General features: G+C 39.5%; 1 protein-coding gene across 2 annotated transcripts in view; it reads right to left on the bottom strand.

Annotated features, from left to right (window-relative positions):
• Nucleotides 1-4,162: 4,162 nt before the first annotated feature.
• Nucleotides 4,163-21,938, bottom strand: part of SLC39A10 (solute carrier family 39 member 10) — a 32,281-nt gene continuing 14,505 nt past the window's right edge. The window contains exons 3-11 of one of the 2 annotated variants that reach the window (XM_066553303.1): nucleotides 20,954-21,155; nucleotides 16,756-16,925; nucleotides 15,590-15,808; nucleotides 14,193-14,313; nucleotides 12,549-12,917; nucleotides 10,653-10,733; nucleotides 8,710-8,900; nucleotides 7,202-7,370; nucleotides 4,163-6,308 (exon numbers count right to left, since the gene is read on the bottom strand). In XM_066553303.1, the coding sequence (XP_066409400.1) occupies nucleotides 7,212-7,370; nucleotides 8,710-8,900; nucleotides 10,653-10,733; nucleotides 12,549-12,917; nucleotides 14,193-14,313; nucleotides 15,590-15,808; nucleotides 16,756-16,925; nucleotides 20,954-21,155 (1,512 nt within the window). In that variant the 3' untranslated portion in view covers nucleotides 4,163-6,308; nucleotides 7,202-7,211. Of the gene's footprint in view, nucleotides 7,371-8,709; nucleotides 8,901-10,652; nucleotides 10,734-12,548; nucleotides 12,918-14,192; nucleotides 14,314-15,589; nucleotides 15,809-16,755; nucleotides 16,926-20,953; nucleotides 21,156-21,938 lie in introns of both variants that reach the window. The other variant, XM_066553302.1, reaches the window with a different exon arrangement.

Raw genomic sequence — 21,938 nt, 5'->3', positions numbered from 1 at the left:
GTAATATGGGACCTTGGAGTCTTGGGTGATATTTATGCATCAGAATTGAAATATGGATTTTTTTTGCTTTGATTTTTTTTTTATGGCATTTAAAACAAACAAAACATTCCTAACAGCCCAAATCAGTTCTTATGTAGAAAAGAACTGCTAGAATACTAGAAAGTAAGATTATACATGTACTAACACATCCTAAGATGTATTTCTTGCATTACCTGCTTATAATTCTGTCAGAATTCTGTGCTGTTGAGAATGACAGGTACATTTCAAGTCTACCTGTAAAGGTGTCCTGCATTTTACAGTAGGTTGTCTACATCCTTCAAGAGAATACTGTTTGCAGAAGTGTTCTGACACTGTCAGAATTTCATAGGTCCAGATTAAATGGATGGGTAGTTGGAGCTTTTCACTGGAAGATACATAACAGGTGGCATGACATGAAAGAAAATATTTAAGTTGTATTTTAAACAATGCAGTACATTAAATATCTGATATCCACTGTCGGATCCTGACTTTTACAGTCAGTGCAGAAAACCTGTGAGTAATGTTGCAACCTTGTAAATCAGTTAAAGCCGACCCTGATGGAAGTGTGTCTATGATCTGGGAGGAGAGAGGCTCAGAAATGAAATAGTTGTCTTCCAATGTAAGGAAAGTAGTTTCAATTACTGCCAATAGCAGAGAACATTTATTTTTTATTTTCTTGCTTGTCTCACACTTCCTCAATTGAAACTTGTTGCTATGCCATTAATAATACAGTTCTCTAAGTGTTTTTTAAGAAAAAGGGAAGACTGGGAAAACCTATCCACTGTTTTAATAATTGGATGTGTATTTGCAATCACATTTTACATTAATTTGCATTGTTTTTCTATAATTAATGTAGATTATCTAAATGAGACTGTGTATTTAGCTAGATGGTCTCAACTGAAAACCAAATCAAACATTTCTACCTCATTTCTTTGGCTAGTAATCAAACTTGGTAAGGATAAAAAAAAGCTAAAATATTATATGAACAATATTTTATAACATGTTGGTGTTAAAAAATGTTTGGATGCATGGTCTCATACATACATTTGTACCTAATTTATATTAATTAAGTCTACACGAATAAATAGCTATGAAAAATAAAATTGCTTAGAGGTCTTAAGAAACTCTAGAAATGATGCTCATGACCATTTAAAGACCTCCTGCTGAAGGCCTTTGGTTGCCAAGAAAAGGTTTCCTCTGACTCACAAAGTGTGTGAGCAGGAAGAAGCTGGGCTCTGAGTGCCTCAGCTCTGCTGTGCAGGACAGGAGAAAAGAAATTAACTGTTCCTGCAAGGTGTAAAACATCCTACTGCCACCCCTGCTGGCTGGCTGTGATTTATGCTGTGCCAGGGACAAGAGCAGTCCCTGGCAGAGTGAAAGCAGCCGGGATGCAGCAGAGGAGCTCTGGCAGAGGGAATTTCCTTCCCTGTCTGCAGAGGTGGGTGTTTGCCAGAGCAGCCTCTCGGGAATTTCCCAGCAATACATGGCACTTCTTCATGGTCCAGTTTCCTAAGCAGCCCAGCATGGCCAAAGAGTCATGGATGGGCAGGAACAGGGGTGTTCCTTTCACTGTCAGCCTGTAGTGATTTTGGTTATTAATGTGCTTAAACAGGCACGTTCAAGCAAGAACGTCATTAACAGGCAAGTGGCTCAAGCACCTTCACAGAGGTGTTTCTTTCCTGAAGGAGAGTGGGGGGTAGGGAGATGTGAGGGGGATGTCCTCCTATTACTTGACCAAAGGTTCTGAACAAATTACAAATATAGTTCCTAGTAGGGAGGGAACCTTTGCTTGCCCTGAAAGATAATGATTTCTATGTAGTAAACATTTATTGATACTTTTTTGGACTGGTTTGCTTTATCCCAGTTCTCAGTGCATCACCCACTCTTGCCTTCCTGCAAATAATTTTATCACTCATAATTTTTTTCTTTTTATGCACCTAAGAGGAGTCCAGCTTCTCCCAACCTCAAGAATTTAAGTATGTTTGAATTTCTAAAAAAATAGATAAAATTATGAGCCCAGCTATGGCCTTGTCATAGCATACACTTATTTTAGAAAGATGTCAAACAAATAGAGGTATTTTTAGAAAAGTTTTCCATAAACTTGTATCCAGGGAGTTTCAGCTGCATTACTATGGAAATTTTTAGTGCTGTTTCTCTTCAAAAGCAGCAATGGCTGGGTGACTTGAGGGATGATTATTAAAGAGTATTTGAAGGGCTGGAGATGAAATGGTTCAAGCATGAACTAGCAGAAGTAATTAGCAGCTTTTAAACTTTCCAGTGAGAATTCTGGCTGTTTTCCAAGTGAATTACAGTGATAGTGATAGGGCTGCCCAGGGAACTGCTGGGCTGCTGCTCAGATCACTGTCCTGCTCTCCTGCAGGAGCTGCCAGCTGATGCTCCTCACTGTGACTGGGGAATGCAGTTATGGTGCCAGAGGCACTGACACTGGGATTGGCTCTGGGAGTGTTCTGAAGATGTTGTTTTCCTCGGAATTCATTACAAATGTCAATGATGTACTTGATCCAAGTGGTGTTTATTTTGCCTCTCCTGAAGGAGATGTATGATGTCAGAACAACAGAATTACCAACAGCTTTTTTTTTTTTTTAATAGATGTATCTTTACTGAAACTGATGTGTCTCAGTGTTTTCTCAGTCACTGTTTGCTTGGTGGCTTAATCTCATCTTCTTTGAGGCCTTGTTTCAGTAACTTCTAAGAAAGGGACATTATGTAAACACCACCCAATTACTGCCATCTAAATTGACTCTGTGTGAGTCAGCACTCAGGGGACAGTGAGAAACACAGCCCGGTGAAGTTAAAAGCATTTTAAAATAAATAGGATAAGAGAAATTGTTCATTATATTTACTGGAGGCAGAAAGGCCACAATAATCAGCTTAATTCATCAGACAGCAGTTGTGTCAGTCTCAGCAAAACACCTTGGAGAGGGGCTGCAGCCCCTTACACTTGGTATCTCATTTTAACAGAATTTTTCAGGAATTATATCTTTGTATAATTTCTATGTTAGTTAACACATTTTATTCATCACTCTAGGAAAGCTGTAGTGGTTTTGAATTACAGCTTGTGGCCTCTTGTGGGATGGTTGGCTGCTTCTGCATCTTTTTTTCTCTAGAGGTATTTTCTCCCCACCTTTTCTCAGTACTGAAGCTGTACTGAATATACAAAGACACTTGCACAGAATCCTTCCCAGAGATCTTTGGAATGGTCACAAATGCTGCTGTTACCAAGGATCAGTCAGGAACACAGCTGCTATTTGATGACATTGTTACACAGGTATGATGCAAAGCCACACACCACCTTACCCTAATTTTCTACTGTATATCCATGTTATTATGCTCACATTCCCCCCTGAGTTTTCACTGTACTTTATTGTGTTGTATCTCTATTCCAGTGAAATTACTTTTCCACTCAAGAATGTTTTAAGGCCTTTTTTTGGGGGGGTTCTATTTTTTCTGTCAGTCTTCCCAAGGAAACATTTTGTGACTGTATAGTCAGTTACAGATCTCCTGCTTGCTCCAGCTTTTAACAGTGTTCAACCCTTGGCCACTTCTAGTCCAGTGTGTAAGCCAGGTACAGTAGTGCCACCACAGTTCAGGAAAAAAAAAAGAGACGGCTGTAGGCAACTGGATTTTGTTAGTTCTAAGCTAGTAACTTTTACTGCAGTAATAGAGGGAATTCTGCTGCTTCAGAGGCAGCAATGCCACAGTGAATGAAACAAGAATAGTGAGGAGGGTTTACAGGTAGTAAACTCTGCTCTGGGCAGACCATGTTTCTGAAGGATGGGAGTGAGAATTTCCCAGGATGGGCAGCTTTCTCCAGAAGAGGCTATGGACCTTTTCCCTGAGCAGTCCAATGGCAACAGGATCAGCCAGACAATCACAATAACTTTCCATGGAATCCCCCATCCACTGTTTTGTTTTCAGTATTGCTCCTACCTGACTGCCCTAGACATAAATGTAGGACAGAGCATTTTTGTTGGTTTTTAATTGTTTAGCAACCCTGTTAAGCCAAGTATTTTGATACCTTCCTTTTCAGAATTTCTTTTAGAGGCTTGTAGTGTTGTCTGCTGAACTGAAAGGAATACTAAAACAGAAAAGTAATCAAACCTTAAGAAACTCAACAAAAATATCTGCTCCTTGAATATTTTTTTTATTTTCTGAAGGCTCCTTATGTATAAGGAACATACATAAAATGAACACAACACTGTTGACAATGAACAAAACAGCATTTGATAATTTCCAGCTTTATAAAATTTTTTAAAAATGATTTAGTTATAACAAAAAAAACCAATAGCTCAGCAAGTTATCTTATTGGACCATTATCACATTTTAAACCATAGACTCAGTTGTTAATGGGGAGAGGAGAGAAAAAAAAAATAAAAAAAATAATCACACTGCATCTAGCAACTACAACATTTTCTAAGCATAATCACAGCGGATTGAGTGCAATGTGATTTACATCAGAATTCACATGGGATGTCACACAGTGACAGCATTGTAAAATATACAAGTAACATTTATGCCCTCCAACAAATACAAGTTAAATGAGACTCTGGATTCAAGCCAAATGGAATGTTGAAGCCAAGTAGAAATGTAGTGGAATTCAGATTGTCTGTAACATGACTCAAAAGTGTACATTAGAATCATCTGGAATTCAATACTGGTGGAAACATAGAGAAGTCACAGCTGTTACACTGCTCTGTTACACTTGCAATAAATACTAGAAAATAAAAGTAAACAATCCATATTCCATGAAAAATACAGTACCTACCTTCAACGACCATGTTTTTCCCTTGTCTGAAGATGGTCTTGGAAGGAAGTTAACTATTTTCCTACAGAGGCAGTGTATTGAGCTATAACCACATTCCAACTAACACAACAGTAAATATACTACTGGAAATACAGAAATCTTCATTTGAAAAGAATTAAGAGAAATAAATCTTAAAAAAAAAATCATTTGATAAAACACCAGCTGCATAATGACCCCCTTATATTTCAGAATTAACAGAAAAGAAAAAACTTAAGTCAGTCAGTTTAATACAAAAGAAACAGAGATTGTTTAAACTCAGATCTTCAGAAGGTATCCAGGAAGTTTTGTCTCATTGACTTAACATGGGCACTATGCAAAAATGTCATCCGGGAGTTTTACACTGCAGAAATTCAGCAATCTGAAGCTAACAACAGTGTGTTTGCTAATTAGGGTTCTACACTAAACATGTTTAAAGAGGAAAAAAGAAAACCTGAGTTCAGAACATCGAATGGCCACGTGCCTGAACTCTGGGCTTTTGGCTTCTTCACTGAAGAAACTGCACCCTTCTTTGAAATGGACCCTTAATACTGTTTCCTGATACTGCATTAGGAAGAAATACTGGCAACCAACTGATACCTTTAAAACACATGAGCTGCTCTCAGTAAAAGCTAAACTGACTGATGAAGCTTCGAAAGGAAAGGGCCACAGGAAACACAGCAAGTTGAAATGGAATGCAGAGACCCACTGGCTCTCATTAAAGGCGTCAGGATTAAGTGTTTTTAGCAGCTACACTGGCACCAAGCAGACCAGAACTTTAAACTTACGGCACACAGTCAAAGTACAGCTTTTACCTGGCATACACAGTAGAGAGACAAACTGGATGTTTGGAAAAAAAGCTACTGCCATGCTTAGGACTGGTACGACAGAATCAACTTGCACTCCCCACAAACTCACAATTTATTTTTTTAAGGAGATGGGTACAAGAAGAACTAACTCATGTCTGGCAATAAATACCTGTCAGCACAATCTGATCTAGGACAGCTGGTCCCAGCAAGTTAAGGCCCAAATTTTCAGTCTATTCTTCTAAATGACACATACCATGGTTCTACCACATCTGCTTTTTAATAATTTAAATACCAAAATTGTAAAAAAATATCATAGAAATGAACTCCTTTATACTGGAAGTAGAAATCTTCTTACATATTCTTTACTGCCAGAAATGGCTGGTGTCACAATGTCTGATATCAAGGCATTGTAGGAACAGATTTGATGCGCTGTTACAGTATTGTAAATACCCTACCAGTACAACATACACAGAGCATAATTTAACCCTTGTGTCCAGCTTCAGCAACTAGCATCTTGCACCTTGGTTTAACATGAAGAGGAGAAAACAGTCCAAAATAATAATTTTTAAAAATGGAGAAATTCCCACATGGATTCTCTTGTTAAAAGAGTTTGCACAAATTCACAGCCACAATTCTTCAGTAGTTTATGCTGCAAGTGGCACACAATACATGTTTAGCGTCTGTAAGGAAGAACCAGAAACAGCTCAATAACTCCAAGGTCAGGGATTTCCCCAAGCTAACACTAATTCTACTGCATTTTGCATTTTCCTACTAATACAAAGGAACAAACATCCAATAAATCTCAGCTGGGGAAAAACATCATCAAACTGACCCTCGATAGAAGTTACACTTTGCAGAGTACACGGCAACAGCCTGCCTTCTTACACAGGAGCTTTGCAATGATGGAGTGCAGCTTAACACAGCTTGTAAGAATTTAAACAGTGTTTAGGCTTGGGGCTTCTTTTTAAAAATTTAAGCCAGCACAGTGGTTTCCAGCCATGTCCTGCTGTAAGACAGAATACTTCAAGTCACCACTACGCAGAAAAATCAGCACAGGATTAATACACATATAAATACAGAGGTGCACACACACACAAGTATATGTGTGCACATCTGTCTCTATCTACACAGATCTATACATACATAGAGCTGTGAGCTACTCAAGACTCATGTGGCACTAAAAGTTTCCTTGGGTTCCTTGCACAGGTGTGAGTTTCAGCTGCAACATCTGGGTTCTGTCCAAGTGCACTAACAGAATGGTATTTTCCAAATGAGATCTTGTCCTGTACTTTTTCTTTGTTAAGCAAGCAGTGCTCCCTCTACAGCACCCTGACCTTGGCCCTTATTTCTCAGATTTAGGGTTTCCTAAACATCACTCACTTGAGTTTAGGAGTTGTGTTGGGTAAGCTCATTTGATGGGATTAGAGAAAAGCAGAAGCTACTCTAGGCAGAAAGGAACCTCCTGTCCTTGTGTAAGCAGTGCAAGCACCACGTGTCCTGTGAGCAGTGTGCAAACAGCCACACAGTGCAGACTCAAAGCCAGACAGCAACAGATTGGAACCACAGTGATTACCAGCATCAGGTCAAAACTGGATGTCAAGCACTATTTTGTCTTCATAGAGGGCAATCACCAGCATGATGGCAAATCCAAGAAGCAGGCCTAGATTCTGAAGAATAAACTGCCCCACAGGACAGTAACCATGCTCTTCATTATCTCCATCTCCATGAAGCATTTCTGGAAGCTAAAAGATACAAAGCAATTGAGGAAGTTACTTCATCTCTTTTCCATTTATACATGGACAAGTTTATAAGATGATATTGTCAAGGATAAACACTCCAGGGTTCAGATATAAAACCAATACACTAAGATACAGCTTAAACTCTACAGAACAACTACATTCAATAAAACATGATCATGTAATGTATTTATAAAACAAACTAAAAATGCCTTTCCTTGAACTTTCACTGGAGCATCCATGTAATTGAACATTAAGTTCCTCAAGATAAGGTGCAGCTCAATATTCAAGTTCTGCTCCTTTAATTTTAAAAGAATTCAAGTCATACTCAAATAAACATATGACTTTGATTAACCTAGCCATTCATCATCTGAGATGCTTACACATACTCACATACACATCCCTTTTAAATATGGGGTGGTATAAAGAATGGATAAAAAAAACCACACCTCTGTGAACCTCTGCTCACACCCAGGGAGGAATCAGAACCTACTCTTATTGTGTGCCAAGTAAAGAGGTCTTTGAGAAGGAGGCTCATTATGCAAACGCCAAGACAAAACTGGTTGAGTTTGAAGTGTCTCTTGCAGAAGCTTTCCTGCTAATGGGACTTTGACTATTTGGTTACTACTGTGATGGCCGAGGGAAAGAAAAAGGAATGAAGGAATCAAAGTACTGCCTTGCTTTCCTTTATCCATGACATCTTCAGTCAAAGGAAAGGAAATAAGTATCAGACACAGAGCTTACAAGGAAGTGATATTTCAGGCATTATAGAACACCTGAAGTTGCAAGAAGGATCACTCTAGTCAGACATTCTATTTATTTAGCAGGCCCTGAAAAGGACTTATTCACCTCTTAATAGATTAGAGTGACCTTATAAGAACAGTATATTTACAAATTAAAGTCTCCATAATGAAGTGGAGAGCGTGACAAAGTACCCCAAAAATGCAAAACGATCTCATCACCTTTGGGCTGGTAAAGACAAGAAGTGAGAAAATTGCCTTATTTAAATGAAGCTCTGAAGCAGCTTAGAGGAGAGAAATCAGGACTGAATATGGGCTGGTAACATGTACACAGCAGCACTGCTGCCTGAAGGGTCTGATCTATGGTGCACACACACTTAGGGTAATGCACCTGTGTGTTCTGGAAGCAGCAGCATTTTTCCACCAGGTAATGTTTTAAAAGGTACTCACCACATCAGCAGCTGCTCATAGTAAAAGTTCAGACTGAGCCTTCCAGAGCCGAATACATGGCGATGAAGTCTCAGTGCAGACTGAGGCGCAGCACCCCAAAGCCCCAGGTTCCCGCCCAGAAGCCCCAGGCCCAGCCCCAGCGCAGGCAGCCGTACCATGTCGACCAGGGCCACGTAGAGGAACATGCCGGCGGTGACGGCGAAGATCCAGAGGGTGATGTTGTTGGCGTACTGGCCCACGGCCGTGCCGATCAGCATGCCGATGTAGGCCATCATGGCCGACAGCAGGTTGTACACGATGGCCTGCTTCACCGTCATCCCCGCCTTCAGCAGCACCGCAAAGTCACCTGCGGGGACAGCAGGGCTGTCAGTGCCGCTGCCGGCAACCCAGACACCCCCTCAGCAGAGAGTGCTGCTGCTGCTGCTGCTGCTGCTGCTGCTGCTGCAGGGGCTCACAGGCAGCCGGAGCCACAGGAACTGACCCCCCGGGAGAGCTGTACTCAGGCACAGCCATCCCTTGAGTAATATGATTGAAAGGTGCCTGTTCATCCTGCTGACTGATTGTCACAAAGGTAGCCGTGATTAACTGTGAAGGGTGAATGCAGGAGTCTAGGTCTGCTCTTCCCACAGAGAACACACCCATGTGCACACACTCGGAAGTTCTCCACAGCACGTAAAACCAGAGGCCTAGTTCGGATCAATACATGTGAAAATTCCTCTTAGCTATACACACCTCATAATGCAAATCCAGGAAGAGGATAATGAGGCATTTGTCCCCACAGAAGATGACAATGAATTTGAATTTGAGCACTAGGAAGAATTACGTGCACAAAGAATGACTTCACATCCACCCTGAATTGGGGTAAAGGCATACCAGGGTAGTGTGTTTTTTTCTGAATTCAGGACAGCTCTGCTAATTTAGGTGCTAAAAGTAGATATTCTATAAAAACCTAGACTTCAGTCTTGTAATCAGCTCTAATAGTTTTACTTCATTCAAATTGAATTCTTGTGACCATGAGAAGTGTAAGATAATGTACAGACATCAGGGAAATTAATATAATATTCTTATGTAATGTTCTTATACCCATGCCTGAAATTATTTGCCTAATCTAGAATCAAAAATTAGAATCAAGACATATCAAAATTTTAAAAAAAGGTATAAACTACTCACCCCTTATAGAAGGTTCATTTCATCATGCTATGCTGTCAAGTTCTAAGCATTGTAATATACAAATACTGATATTGCAATCCTTTATCTATTGCAGCAGCTTCACTTAATGATTGTACAGCACAGGTCAAACCATGAACACCTGCTCTATTATTTCCCCCCTATGCCCACGATTTACCTGTAGCTCAGGAGCTGCCTATCTAAAATGCTTTCCCTCATCACCTCTGAGGTTTTAGAAGTGCTTGTTTTACCTCACTTTTGATCATTCAGACCCAGCAGCTCTTCAAGTGAGCAAGCTGTGAGTACAGACATAGGTCAGTCTAGCACAACTTCACATCAGTGTGGAAAAACAGAAAATTCCTCCTCTCTCTGGCTGCTCTTTTTAAACTCTCAGGGTGGAGTAAATTTTCATGCAATGTGAAAACAACAGGTCTCACCATGGTTAGCTACCTCCAGAAGAAATGCTTCAATTAGGGGGGAAAGAATCAATGGCACTGGCAACAGTGCCTACAGGCTTTACCCTAAATGGCCACACCTGCTGAACTTGGCCACAACTGGAACAAAGCCTCTTCTGAAGATCCCACATGGAATTTTACTTATGTAAACCTGTGTTTACTTATGTGACTTAACTTTGTGTAAGACAATGCCACACAGAGTAGTGTGAAACTAGAAAATGCAGAGTGCTATGTAAAATGTATGCTCCTAAGAATATTTTTAACACATGCTCAAAAAGTTTTACAGAAGTGCTGTAACTAGACACTACCAACATATTCCTGTAGCAGTACATACTCTGAAGCAATATTTCTCCCTCACCCTCTGAAGTTCTGGTCACCTCTGCAGCTTCTGCACTGCATTGAGCTTAGCACAGTATTACAACAGCTTTTAGATAAGGATTTTGTATAGATGGAGCACAGTTTCTACACTTAGTTACCTAATTCATGGGGAAGCTCGTGACAAAATACTGCTATAGATGTACTAATTCCCCCTGTCAGTCCAGCACTAAAAGCTGCTCCTAGAAAAAAAAGAAAAAAAAGAAAAAAAAATTAAAATTATATTTCACTATTTTCAGGTCAGAAAATCAATCGACTTTGCAGAGCTGACACCTTTCTGTTAGAATGCACACTAGTATCTTTCAGTATGTCTGTGTCCTGTCTGTATACAAATGGGAAATACTGGAAGCACCCTGGATGTGCATTACCACTGCAGGTGTTATTACTCATTTATCTGAAAGACAAACCCTGGAGAGGAGAACACAATTGGCCAAAAATGAGACATAAAGGCAACAAGCTAATAAATAACACCACTTTTAGGAACTCTCCAGTACATGAGGGCAGTTAGGAATGTACATGAGCAAGAGTCTGGCTCTCGCCTTTCCAGCTTGGAAATCCAAACTAATACTTAACCCATAATCTCTCTAGCTCCTTTGTACTTATTTTCAGAGAACATATCAGCAATATTAGTAAGCCAGACCTGGAAAATAATAAGGGTAAAAACATTGCTATAAATATCTTTCAGTACTTTTGCATAAGCTAATTGAATTCAATCGACTTTAACATCATACCTTAAATAATTCTGAGATGAGAAAACTGGTATTAAATTTCTGTACTCTAGCAGAGAAAAGCACAAAAAGAGCCTGCAGTGAGCAGTCTAAACAGGCAGCATAAAGCAGAAAGAGAAGACACAATCTGAAGACAGAGAGGGAATTTAACTTTCCTTGGGATTCTTCATAGCTTGACACATTAAAAAGATGAGCATGCTTTTCTAAAATCTACATTTTACCACAAATTCAGCTGTTTGGGCTAGACCCAGAAATATTCAGAAATGGAGTTTCAATACTGTGAAGTTCTCAACAGAAGGCGTGACAATTGTTTTTGGCCTTAAAAGCCATTGTCTAAATGTCTTACCTGTTTTATGTGAAATTGAAGCAACAAGTTAATTTTTAAGGAGTTTAGTTTCTTTAGAAGTCATCAGAAGGAAGTGGAGAAACTATAGTAGATTCAATTGTTAACTAGAGACCCTGACAAATGCCTTATCCCCCATCCTTCAAAATGGGTGTGTTCCTTCTGCCATTAGTTGAGAACCCTGCATACCCTTACTCTTAAGCAGCTACCTTAGTAAAGAATCAAAAGTGTGCATTTCAGTCCTCTCACCATTATCCTGACTTGTATATCCAAATTAATACACTTTACAATTCAGATCACATTTAGGACATTGTGTGACTCCAAGTTGATTTAATAAATCTAATAAAATCTGTTTGGTACTTCCAATTTCTTCTGCACTTGGCTAGAAATAAATCTATACTAACTGTGAGCCAAAATAATATTTTGCTTAAATAAAAATTAAATTATCCTAAGTAATACTTTAAAAATATTATTTCTGTAACCTGACTCACAGTGTATTTTTATTTGCAAGTAATGTGTAATTCTATGTATTAAGAATAATATAAATAGTATTACTATTATTGTTAGTAAATATCATTCTAAATAAGGCTGAAAGGCATTTATTTATAATTCTAAAGCAACTGAGACCCAAACAAGAAAGGTGTGTTACTGTGCTCCATAAATCCCAAGGTTTGCATGCACCAGTCTCTCCTTGGCAGAGACTGTGATTGTCACTGCTACTGATACACTAATTTATTAACAAAAGGTAAACTATTAAACTATTACAAATGACAGCCTTTTTATTTCTGCTCTGCAGAGACTGAACAATGGCAGTAACCACAGGTGCTAACTGGAAGCCTTACCTGTGATCACTGATAAATCAAATATTAGCAGAGTTACTAAAGGTAAGGAGAAACTGTTGAGAAATACTCAGTGCTTTTGCTTACCGATTGCTAAGCCATCACTAAAGTTGTGAATGCCATCTCCCATAATTACCATCCAAGCAATATTAGCTATCCCAGTATCTTTCAGGTCTTTTCCAGAATGACAGTGGCCATGGGAATGATGGGAATGTTTGTGATGCCAGTGGTGACTGTGTTTTCTAGCTATCATTTTATCTTCTCCATGGCTGTCATACTCGGAATCGTGCAGCTCGTGCTCTTGGGCGCCGTGGGCGACGTCGTTGTGAGAGTGGCGCAGGTTGTTCTCCTCTTCTGCAGACAGGTAGTTCTTGGCAGGGGGCTCCAGCTGCCCGTCCAAGTCAGTCAGTTCAGTTTCGTTCAGTCGGTCTTCAGACAAAACTGAATCATCTGCTCCTGCATCCAGTCAGGTGGGAGAGACACTGAGTTAATTCCTGTTTAAGCAGCAACCACTGCACCCCGACCTAAGGGTTAACTGCTCTGGGAAAGCAAAACAAGTACTTTAACACATCCCACTCTAGCAACTTTGTTGTCAGCATTCAATCCAAAAACTAAGTCTGTCATTGAGACATTTTTTCACAAATGTGCACGTACAACATATAAAAGTCTCCACTGCAAGGCAGCAGCACTGCATCCATAGCACTCAAAGCCAGTTTTAGTCCAGCCTACGCTGGTACCTGTAATTTTGCTACTGACAAAGTTTATGGTTCAACACTGGCAAAGGAGAGTTGCCAGAATGATGATAACGTCTTTGAGCTGTAGAAGGGATCTGGGTGGTTTAGGAAACCCTACCTGGCTCTGTCTACATGTGCCCATACAGGTCACAGCTCAGCCTCCACTGTCATGCAGACATTTCAAATATATGTTCCAGCCACTGCACTGCTGAAAACTTTCCATGTTCTGTGTCAGTGCCCCAAAGCCCATTTGAGATTGTTTGCATGGAGAAGGCTGCAGTCCTAACCCTCTCTTCTACAAACCAATCAAATTAAATAAACCTAATTTGAGCAAATAGGTTCTTCATCAACAAATTAATCCTGCAGCCATGCAGGCAACAGAATCGGAAGGTTATGAAGTAAAGCCTAAAGGGGGGGTAGAGCATTTCTTCTGGGTACACACAGAATGAGCATCCACAGGCTGTCATGAAGGAACAGTGGGCAAAAGTTGTTTTGGATACTTGAGGAGTATTCAGGATACTTGGTTGTATTTATGGAAAGAAACAGATTTTGTTTATCTGTAACTGGTCAGATGCTGGGATCTTCAAAGTGGAAGATATCCCCATTCATTGTGTGGGTGTTCATTTTTGATCTAATTTTTGCCAGGGCTGAGCTAGTCAGTAACAGCTTAACCAAAACAACATAAACACCCTGAAAACAAACAAACAAACAAGCAAGCAAGCAAACTCCCAAAGATCCACAGCCACCCAAAACATGACTGCTTCAGAAGTCTGAGAACCATCTCTATGGCATATTAGGAAATGTTCAGAGTGCTCTCAGATCTAAAGAAAACAAAATAAAAAAGATTTAATAGGGAAAAGCCTATTAAGTCTTATTAACAATGATTTGCATAATAGCAGCAAAACTGTACAAGAGGTTACATGCTACACACCATGCCCCAGTAACCTGCTCCTACTTTGGATCTCCCAGTCAGGGAATTCTGACAGTAACTGCCTACCTGCAAGGGGTTTCAGCTGAAGCCAGTCAGCATCTGGCCTGTTATTTAATTTGTGATCAGAAAGTTTCCTTCCAATTGGTGATTCTTCAGGCTGGGGTTTTTTGCACCATTTCTGCTTACTCTGCAACAGAAAGCAGGTAACATCTGGTTTGTGACAGGACATTGATGGAAATAACAGGAACTGAACTGCTGTCCAAAAATCTCCTAAATAGATCAAGATATTCTCTCTTAACATGTATGACAGAAATATGTTACCTTCAGAATATTGATCTTTATAAGGCTCAGCAACAATCCCTATTCCAGTGGGAGTTCTTAGCTACTTACCATGGAATCTCACTCCCAAACTCTTACACAGAGATATGTTTCACTTTAGTAAGAGGGGATATTCTGACAAGGATTGCTCTTACACCTCAGAAATGCTTCTATGCAGCTTTTAGATTTGTTCAAGAAGGCAAACTTGAAGCAAGAACAGCTCCTCTAATTTGTTCAACTCTTTTTTTTTTGTCGCTTTATATTCCTGTAACTTCCTTGTACTTCCCTTCAAGAAAGCAGCAAGCTTTTCTCTATCTGCAGCCCATAGAGCAGATCCCAAGGATTTGCCAGAGCAGCCTAGGGGATTTTATTATTTAATTAATCTCAAAGAAGATATGCACAATGTAACAGTTTTCATCCTTTTATCAGAAGATCTAAGAAATGCCTCCTCCAACACAGAAGATCTTTTGCTGCCTGTCCAGCTCAGACAGCAGTCCGACATGAAAACAGAGAAGCTGAAAAGTTTTCACAGTCATTTTGGGAGAAGCAAGTTAGAATTTCACCAAAATAATTTTCTCCTCAAAGCTGAATGACAAAAGCAAAGGCTAAAACTGAACTTTCATCCACACTCACACTCCCCAGGGTACTTGCTCTCCTTTTATACCCCTACCATAAATACAGAGTGCTCCCAGCACTAAAAATCCAATCATTTTTTGAGAAACAAGTTAAAATTTGTCAATTTACAGAAAGCAGGTCTGAAAATTGTAGCATTTTTCTGATGTGGAAAACCTAGATACCTGTGTTACACTGGCATTGTTAGGTAAGAGCATACTGCTACATTTCTTGTCAATTGTCTTGACAATTGCTGGCTCTATAACCAGATCTTCCTTACATGATGCTTTCTCCTGTTTTTGAAAAAAAACCCAGGAAGCTTTAGATGCAGCTTCCTCCATCAGATTTCTACACTGTTTTCCCAAGTTCCCTTGTTGAGAAAAGCAACTTCTTTAGGAAAGGGATCCCTCACATAACCAGGCAGAACACAGAGCAGCAGCAGCACTTGTTCACAGAGCAAACACAATTCCTCAGCACTCACAAGGTAGCTTTAGGGAACTCATTTTTGAACAGCAAACAATTTCAGCACCTACCTTTTGTTTATTGTAATGTTTGTACATTCTTATACAGTGCTCAATGATGAAGAGAACATAAATGCCTCCAAGTGCCAAGAGCCCTTTGAGCACGGGGTCATTTTCCTCCAGGAAGCCCTCGGCGTGCACGGCGTGTGCGTGGCCGTGCCGGTGCGAGTGCCTGTGCTCGTGCACGTGCCCTTGGCCATGGTGGTGGCTGTGGTTGTGGCCTCCGTGGGACTGGTGGGAGAGACAACAGTGACACCGCTGGGGCAGCCATGACACTAAAGTGGCACTGGGCCAGAAGAAACAACAGAAACCCCCACCCTTTTTTGCTTTTTCTTCACACTAACACATTTTGCCACATAAATTTTTCAATAGATTATTCATTACCCTAATCAGTAAAAAAATTTCTCTGGGAATTTTTTTTTTTGAGGAGGTAGATTATGAAGCTTCAGCTTTTCTCTCACAATGCTGAAAATGAGACTAACACTCAGAAATATCATAAGAATACCATTCTTACTCTCCCATTAGCAACCAAGCCTTATGACTTTTTAAACTATTACTGTCAATTACAGCCTAAATTCTGATCTGAAATATGAACTTAAACAAACCTCTAAAACCACAACCAAAAATGCATATTAGAATTATACAAAGAAAACATGTAAATATTAGTCTTTGTGCTAAACAACTGAGGTAACAGAATTTTAGAAGACACTTCCCCTTTTAAGAATTACAGTACACCATCATGAATTAAAAGCTGCTCACCTTCCTTGGGCAATTGCTTGATTCAGTACATGAGAGGTTACTTTCTCCCTCAAATATAGCAAGCAGGCAGGTTAATCCCCAGGAAATACTTTTAGGTACTGATACACAGCTATCAGTAAACAAGAGACAGCAATACTGCTAATTTTAAAATACTCTTGTTGGGTTCCTGAGTGTTTTACAATAGTGTGACATCAGTTCAACAATGAATATATAACTACTTTTCCCTTCCTTTTGTTTAGAGAAACACATTCCCTTCCCTTCTGTCAGCAGAAAGTCCCCAAAAGTGTTGGTGTCCCTCACAGTCAAGTCTATCTACAGGTGCATCAGTGAACCTTTCTTTATTGACACTATCAAACAATTCCTTGAAAATTCTAGACTCATTTACAATTAAGAATAAAAGGTGAGGAGACCATACTTACATGTGGCAAGAGATGGAGCAGTGCATCTCCACTCATTGTTCCTACAGCCAGAGCTACCAAGAAAGTTAGAAGAAATTTGAAGCACCATTGGTTAATGATGGGAACCAAGATCACACCTAGCAAGGAAAGCAGGCTAATGACGGTGATAGAGATGATACCACAAAACCAGGCTGTGGGAAGAAATGAACACAGAGAGGTTATCAGAACAACACCTGCAAAACTTTTAAGCCTGATTAATGACTTTCAATTATCTCTTAAGAGGGTGACTTTCCTTTAACCTAAGATGTGTGATTGTTCATTGAAAAGGTGCTGAAAAATTTAAAGGCAGTACTGAAGTCCACAGCAAACCAGAACTACACAGGCTTATTCACAGCACAGTATAATGTAGTGAGACATCAGAAGACAATTAGCTAGAAAGAGCCCAGCAATTCTTCCTGATTGTTAGTTCCAGGCTTAGCTTTGCAGCCCTTCATGAAACTAAAAACTAAAGGTTTCATACTGGGACAGAACCATCTCTGCTACTTAACTTACAAGGGTTCTACAAGCACTAATGTGTATGTAACAGTTGTTTTTAATATGCTTCTGATGCAAAATTTTTCTGGATTCTGTATTTCTCCCCATTTGGAATCACATGTTTAGTTTGGCACTGTTTATTTCACCTGGTGCTTTGAAACATACACCTTTATTCATGAGAGGACTCAACCTTTGGCAGAGGAACTCTAAAATCAAATGCTACAGTAAGAACTTGAACAGCTGAAAGCAACTTGCTACCACCAAATAGCAGCATTTATTTCTTCTGAGAATCTTTACAGTTGCCATTAGAAGAAGTGATAATGGGATGTGGTACACCCAACATATTCCTGTTCATGAGGGAAGATGTGAAAATTTCTATGTGACATTGAAAAGAAGGAATTACAGAAGAAACAGATCCTATAAACAAACATGGCTCTTTCAGTCAGCATTTCACTCTAATAAAGTATTTTCTTTAAGTTTTAGTACAGAGGCTTTGATTTTCTTCCACAGGGTTTTTCCTAACTCCACTTTTAATCAAAAATGCATGTCTACCACATTTTGCCAGCTTCAAGGTAAGTTACAGCTCCTGACTCAGAATCCCTAACATTTCCACATTTCAGAGTACAACCTGACTTTCCTTGCATCTCTGAGGGTCCACAAGTAGGGGAAAACATCCTGGAAAATGGGGCAGGGTATGTGTGAGAGGAGAAGAAAAGAGGAACAAGTGTGTTGTAGCTGCTCAGTGTCAACATGAGGGTGAAACACCCCAAGAATTCTATCTGTACCAAAACCACTATGGAGCAGATTTATACAACTCTGCCAACACAAGTGTGGCTGCTGCAGGCTCAGTCTGGTTCAACACCAAAGCTCACAACATCTGCTGCTTTACATTTTATTTTGGGATATTCATTCTTACTAAATCTGTGGCTGTCATTCCACAACACTGCATAAAAGGAAACAATCCAGCTGAAATGCAAGGGATACAAGACCACATCCACTGGGAGAAAATGACTGGAAAAAGCTTTAGCTAGTATGAAGTGTGCACTGACAGACATGAGTACTGAGACCATAGGAAAAGAGAGTTGGTGGCAAGGCAAAGTCTGCTGTCAGATGAGGAACTGAAAAACTGAGGTTGGAAAATGGGAATACGAAAGTAGGTCTAAAGTTGAAGCAGGACCATGATGACCAAAATAGTGCCACAGGTCCCCAGACTGATCCCCGGAGCACTTCAGCCACGTAGGACCGAGAGGCTGTGCTGAAAACCCAGCATACATGGAGCTGTCCCTCAGTGCTCAATCAAGCACACATGCACAAGCAGCCCAGATAAAAATGATACAGCCTTTGGGCAGGGCACTGCCACAGGGTGGGCACACTGGTGCATGATCAACAGCCTTACATGGAGAAAAATGGAAAGGCTCAAGTTTCATCTATCACAGCAGGGTTGGCAGATACACCTCTGAGAGGCTGGAATACTCCTGTGGATGATACAGGACCTAAACATGGCATTATGATTAACATAAGGCACATGGGATTAGAACAAGGAATCTGTGCCCCTCTCGGATTGAGCCCCAGGGAGCACTGGCATCTGCACAGGCAGAATTACAGCTTGGACTGATCTGAGACACTTCTCCTCAACAGCTCTAAGCCATCTCCAGAGCTCTAAACTAAATGCTCCCTGATTACTTGTGTGACTTCTACTGGCTTCATTCAGTAGCAGGGGGTGCCTTTCCTTTTCAGTTGTTTATGGGCCTCAGTGGTGACAATGCCCCCTCTTCAGCAGCTACACTGTCAAAGGTCAGTTCTGTGGATAAGCCCTTGAAAATCCTCCATTAGAAGATGTCACAGAACTATCTGTAAATTACAGGAAGAAACCCCACATGGCTTCATAAGTTTTTGGCCATAAGTTAATTAAATTATCTTGCTTTAGAAAACCACAGTTAGCAGAGGTAATGGAAACCTAAAGGCTGGTATCAATGAACAGAAGCAACACAGACCTGCTAAATTTGATTGAAAGCTTTAACTGAAACTAAACCACAGAAAGCTCATGTTTGAAAGTGACTGGATCCTCCTAACTTTGGTGAATACTTCTATCTAAAACTGTTTATATGAGCTTATAAGGTGAGCATATGCTTTCATTTCAGTAGAGTCCTACAAGCTATAGGTTAAGTTACTCTATGACTGACATTTGCTCTACACCTCCCACAATCCCCACATTCCAATAAGGACTTGTTATTTTTTGATTCACTTCCTTACATAAGAAGGAACAATCATTATTATATCAACTGAAATCTTGCTGTAATTAATACAAGAGAATACAGGAAATTGTTATGAAGAATGATTTATCATTATCTAATCAAGCTGATTTGTTCTGCAGGTTACTATTTGAGAGCCAAATCAATGAGTTAGAACCCAAATTTTTACAGCTAACTGGCAAAGGTGTTATTTATACTCAAGATATCAGATGCCATAAAACATGTTAAATGTTCACAATAAGCTTCACTAATTTTGCAGATTAAGTCTCTTAAAACGTTAAAGGTTCTCAAGCTGAGTTATTAATGAACTCCCTTTCTCATTACAAAAATATAAAATGCAATCTTTTAAAAAGAAGCACTCATCTGTAGAAGCTTCCTAATTAAACTGGTCCAAAGCATGTGCAACATGACAGTTTTGTATAGGGTTTCAACGTTTTAATTGGCAGAAAATGCTTAGAGTTGCTCTAGCAATGCTCTTGGGAATCAGGCAGGGCTCAGCTCTTACTACACTGAGACCACAGCACAAAGCAATTTGCTGTTGTACAAAACACCCACTGTATCTGCTCTATAGCAATCTCTGAGCAGCTAACAAGACAGCAGATGTGTCACTAGAGGAGATTTATCTATAAGAAGTTAATTATTTTAATGACACCGCAATTGGTAAGAAAGATTACCAGCAATGCATTCTTCCCAGCAGTTATTAACATCTATGAGAATGCAGTTATTTCAAGCTTTATTTCTAATGATGCTAATATGCACCTATGTACTAATCAATCCTCACATTACCAATACTTTCATTTTCAAAATATAGACATTATATCTAAGATTTTTTAGATTTTTAATATTTTAATGCAACTAAACATCAACAGTTCCATTATAATTTATGAAAGATAGCAGTGGCAAACATGTATTTGAAAAGTACATTCACTTATGAAATAACAACAATGGATTCTACCCTTAGAGTAACTGCTTTAACAGTAGTAAAAATATTTTAACTTAGAACCGTGGTGATGAGAGAAGAAGTCTACTCAGTTTTACTCAAGGTATGCACAAAAAAAAAATTAAAACTGGCAACAGAAGATTTTGATGGAACACTTCTCATGTGCTTAGAGAGAAATACTCAGAAGAGGGAAGTACCAGAAATGACAATTTAAATGCTCTTGTACTTGCTTATGCCTAATTTTCAAGTTCACCAAAAAATATGCATGTCAATTCTACAGACTTGTATCACTGTGAAAATATAAAAATAGTAAGACCTAAAATCTTATTTTCCAGTGAATGAACTGTGGTGGTAGTGTTGTTCTCTATTCCTGAATTAACAGGTCCAGGTCAAATTTATTAAGAAATTTAGTGCCAAAGTAACACTGTAACTTTCCAGCTTTGAGACAAACATATGGACCGCCTCAGTCCCACTAAGAAAAAAATACACCTACCTGATGCACCTGTTTTATCTTTATTCTCAATTGATGCATTTTTATTTCTTGCAAGATCTTCCAGCTCATCATAATGTACAATACAAAGCCTTCTCTCAATCTGGTAGAGCAAAGCAGGACAGATGTACACGAAGAGCTCAGGAGATATTAGGGAGCTGGCTTCCAGACCATAGTACCGTAGCAGCTGCGTAGCATTTAAGCACTGCGAGCAAATTGTACAAACAAATGAAATATAAAAGCATCTATTTTCATGTATGGAAAATGCAGGATATTATTTGAGAACACAAACAAAGCAGAAACTTTGGTCCAAATGTTCCACCAGTGCTAAAACATGTCTTAAAGCTGATCTAAGTGGTTTATGAGAGAAAGAAACAGTAAAAATATCTGCACTGCACACTCGAGTCTCCCAACACCTACATAACTTTTGATAAATGTCACTGAAAAGCAGTTTCCATATTCTTCACACAGTACAGCAATGGAGAAAAAGCAACAGGTGAAGAGTGGAAAAATGTAAATCCAAAATAGGTTTTTCAACACTTCTGTTTACCTACCAACCTTCTGTGTTTTGAGTTTCACTTTTTAATACAGCTTGAAACCTTGAACTCAGCACTCCCTCCATCCTTCTAGTTCAAAATTATGACTTTACAAGGTCCTGCATTTGTAGTTAACTGTAAGGGGAAGGGATTTATGGTGCTGAAGGACAAATCAGAAGAGCTTCCACCGAGCACAGTGCTACTGAAGCTACACCTGCAATTGCTTCTTAATCTCTCAGGACAAAGATATCAGAAATGTGCTGAAAAGATGCAGGTATTCTTGGAAAGAGTGTTTGTGCAGTTTTCAAAAATGTTAGTGATCTCAGATTCAGAAAGAAGTCCAAAAAAGGGGTGTGTGGTGGTAGCATTTTGGAATATTGGGAAGGGGAAAAGCTTTACAGATCAAACTCATACACTGTATTACACTATGGTCCCAAACATGCCTCTCTGTT

This window comes from Molothrus aeneus, chromosome 7, assembly GCF_037042795.1.
Source record: "Molothrus aeneus isolate 106 chromosome 7, BPBGC_Maene_1.0, whole genome shotgun sequence".
Classification (NCBI taxonomy): Eukaryota; Metazoa; Chordata; class Aves; order Passeriformes; family Icteridae; genus Molothrus; species Molothrus aeneus.
The sequence above is the reverse complement of the archived record's forward strand: the minus strand, read 5'-3'. Positions and strand labels throughout refer to the sequence as shown.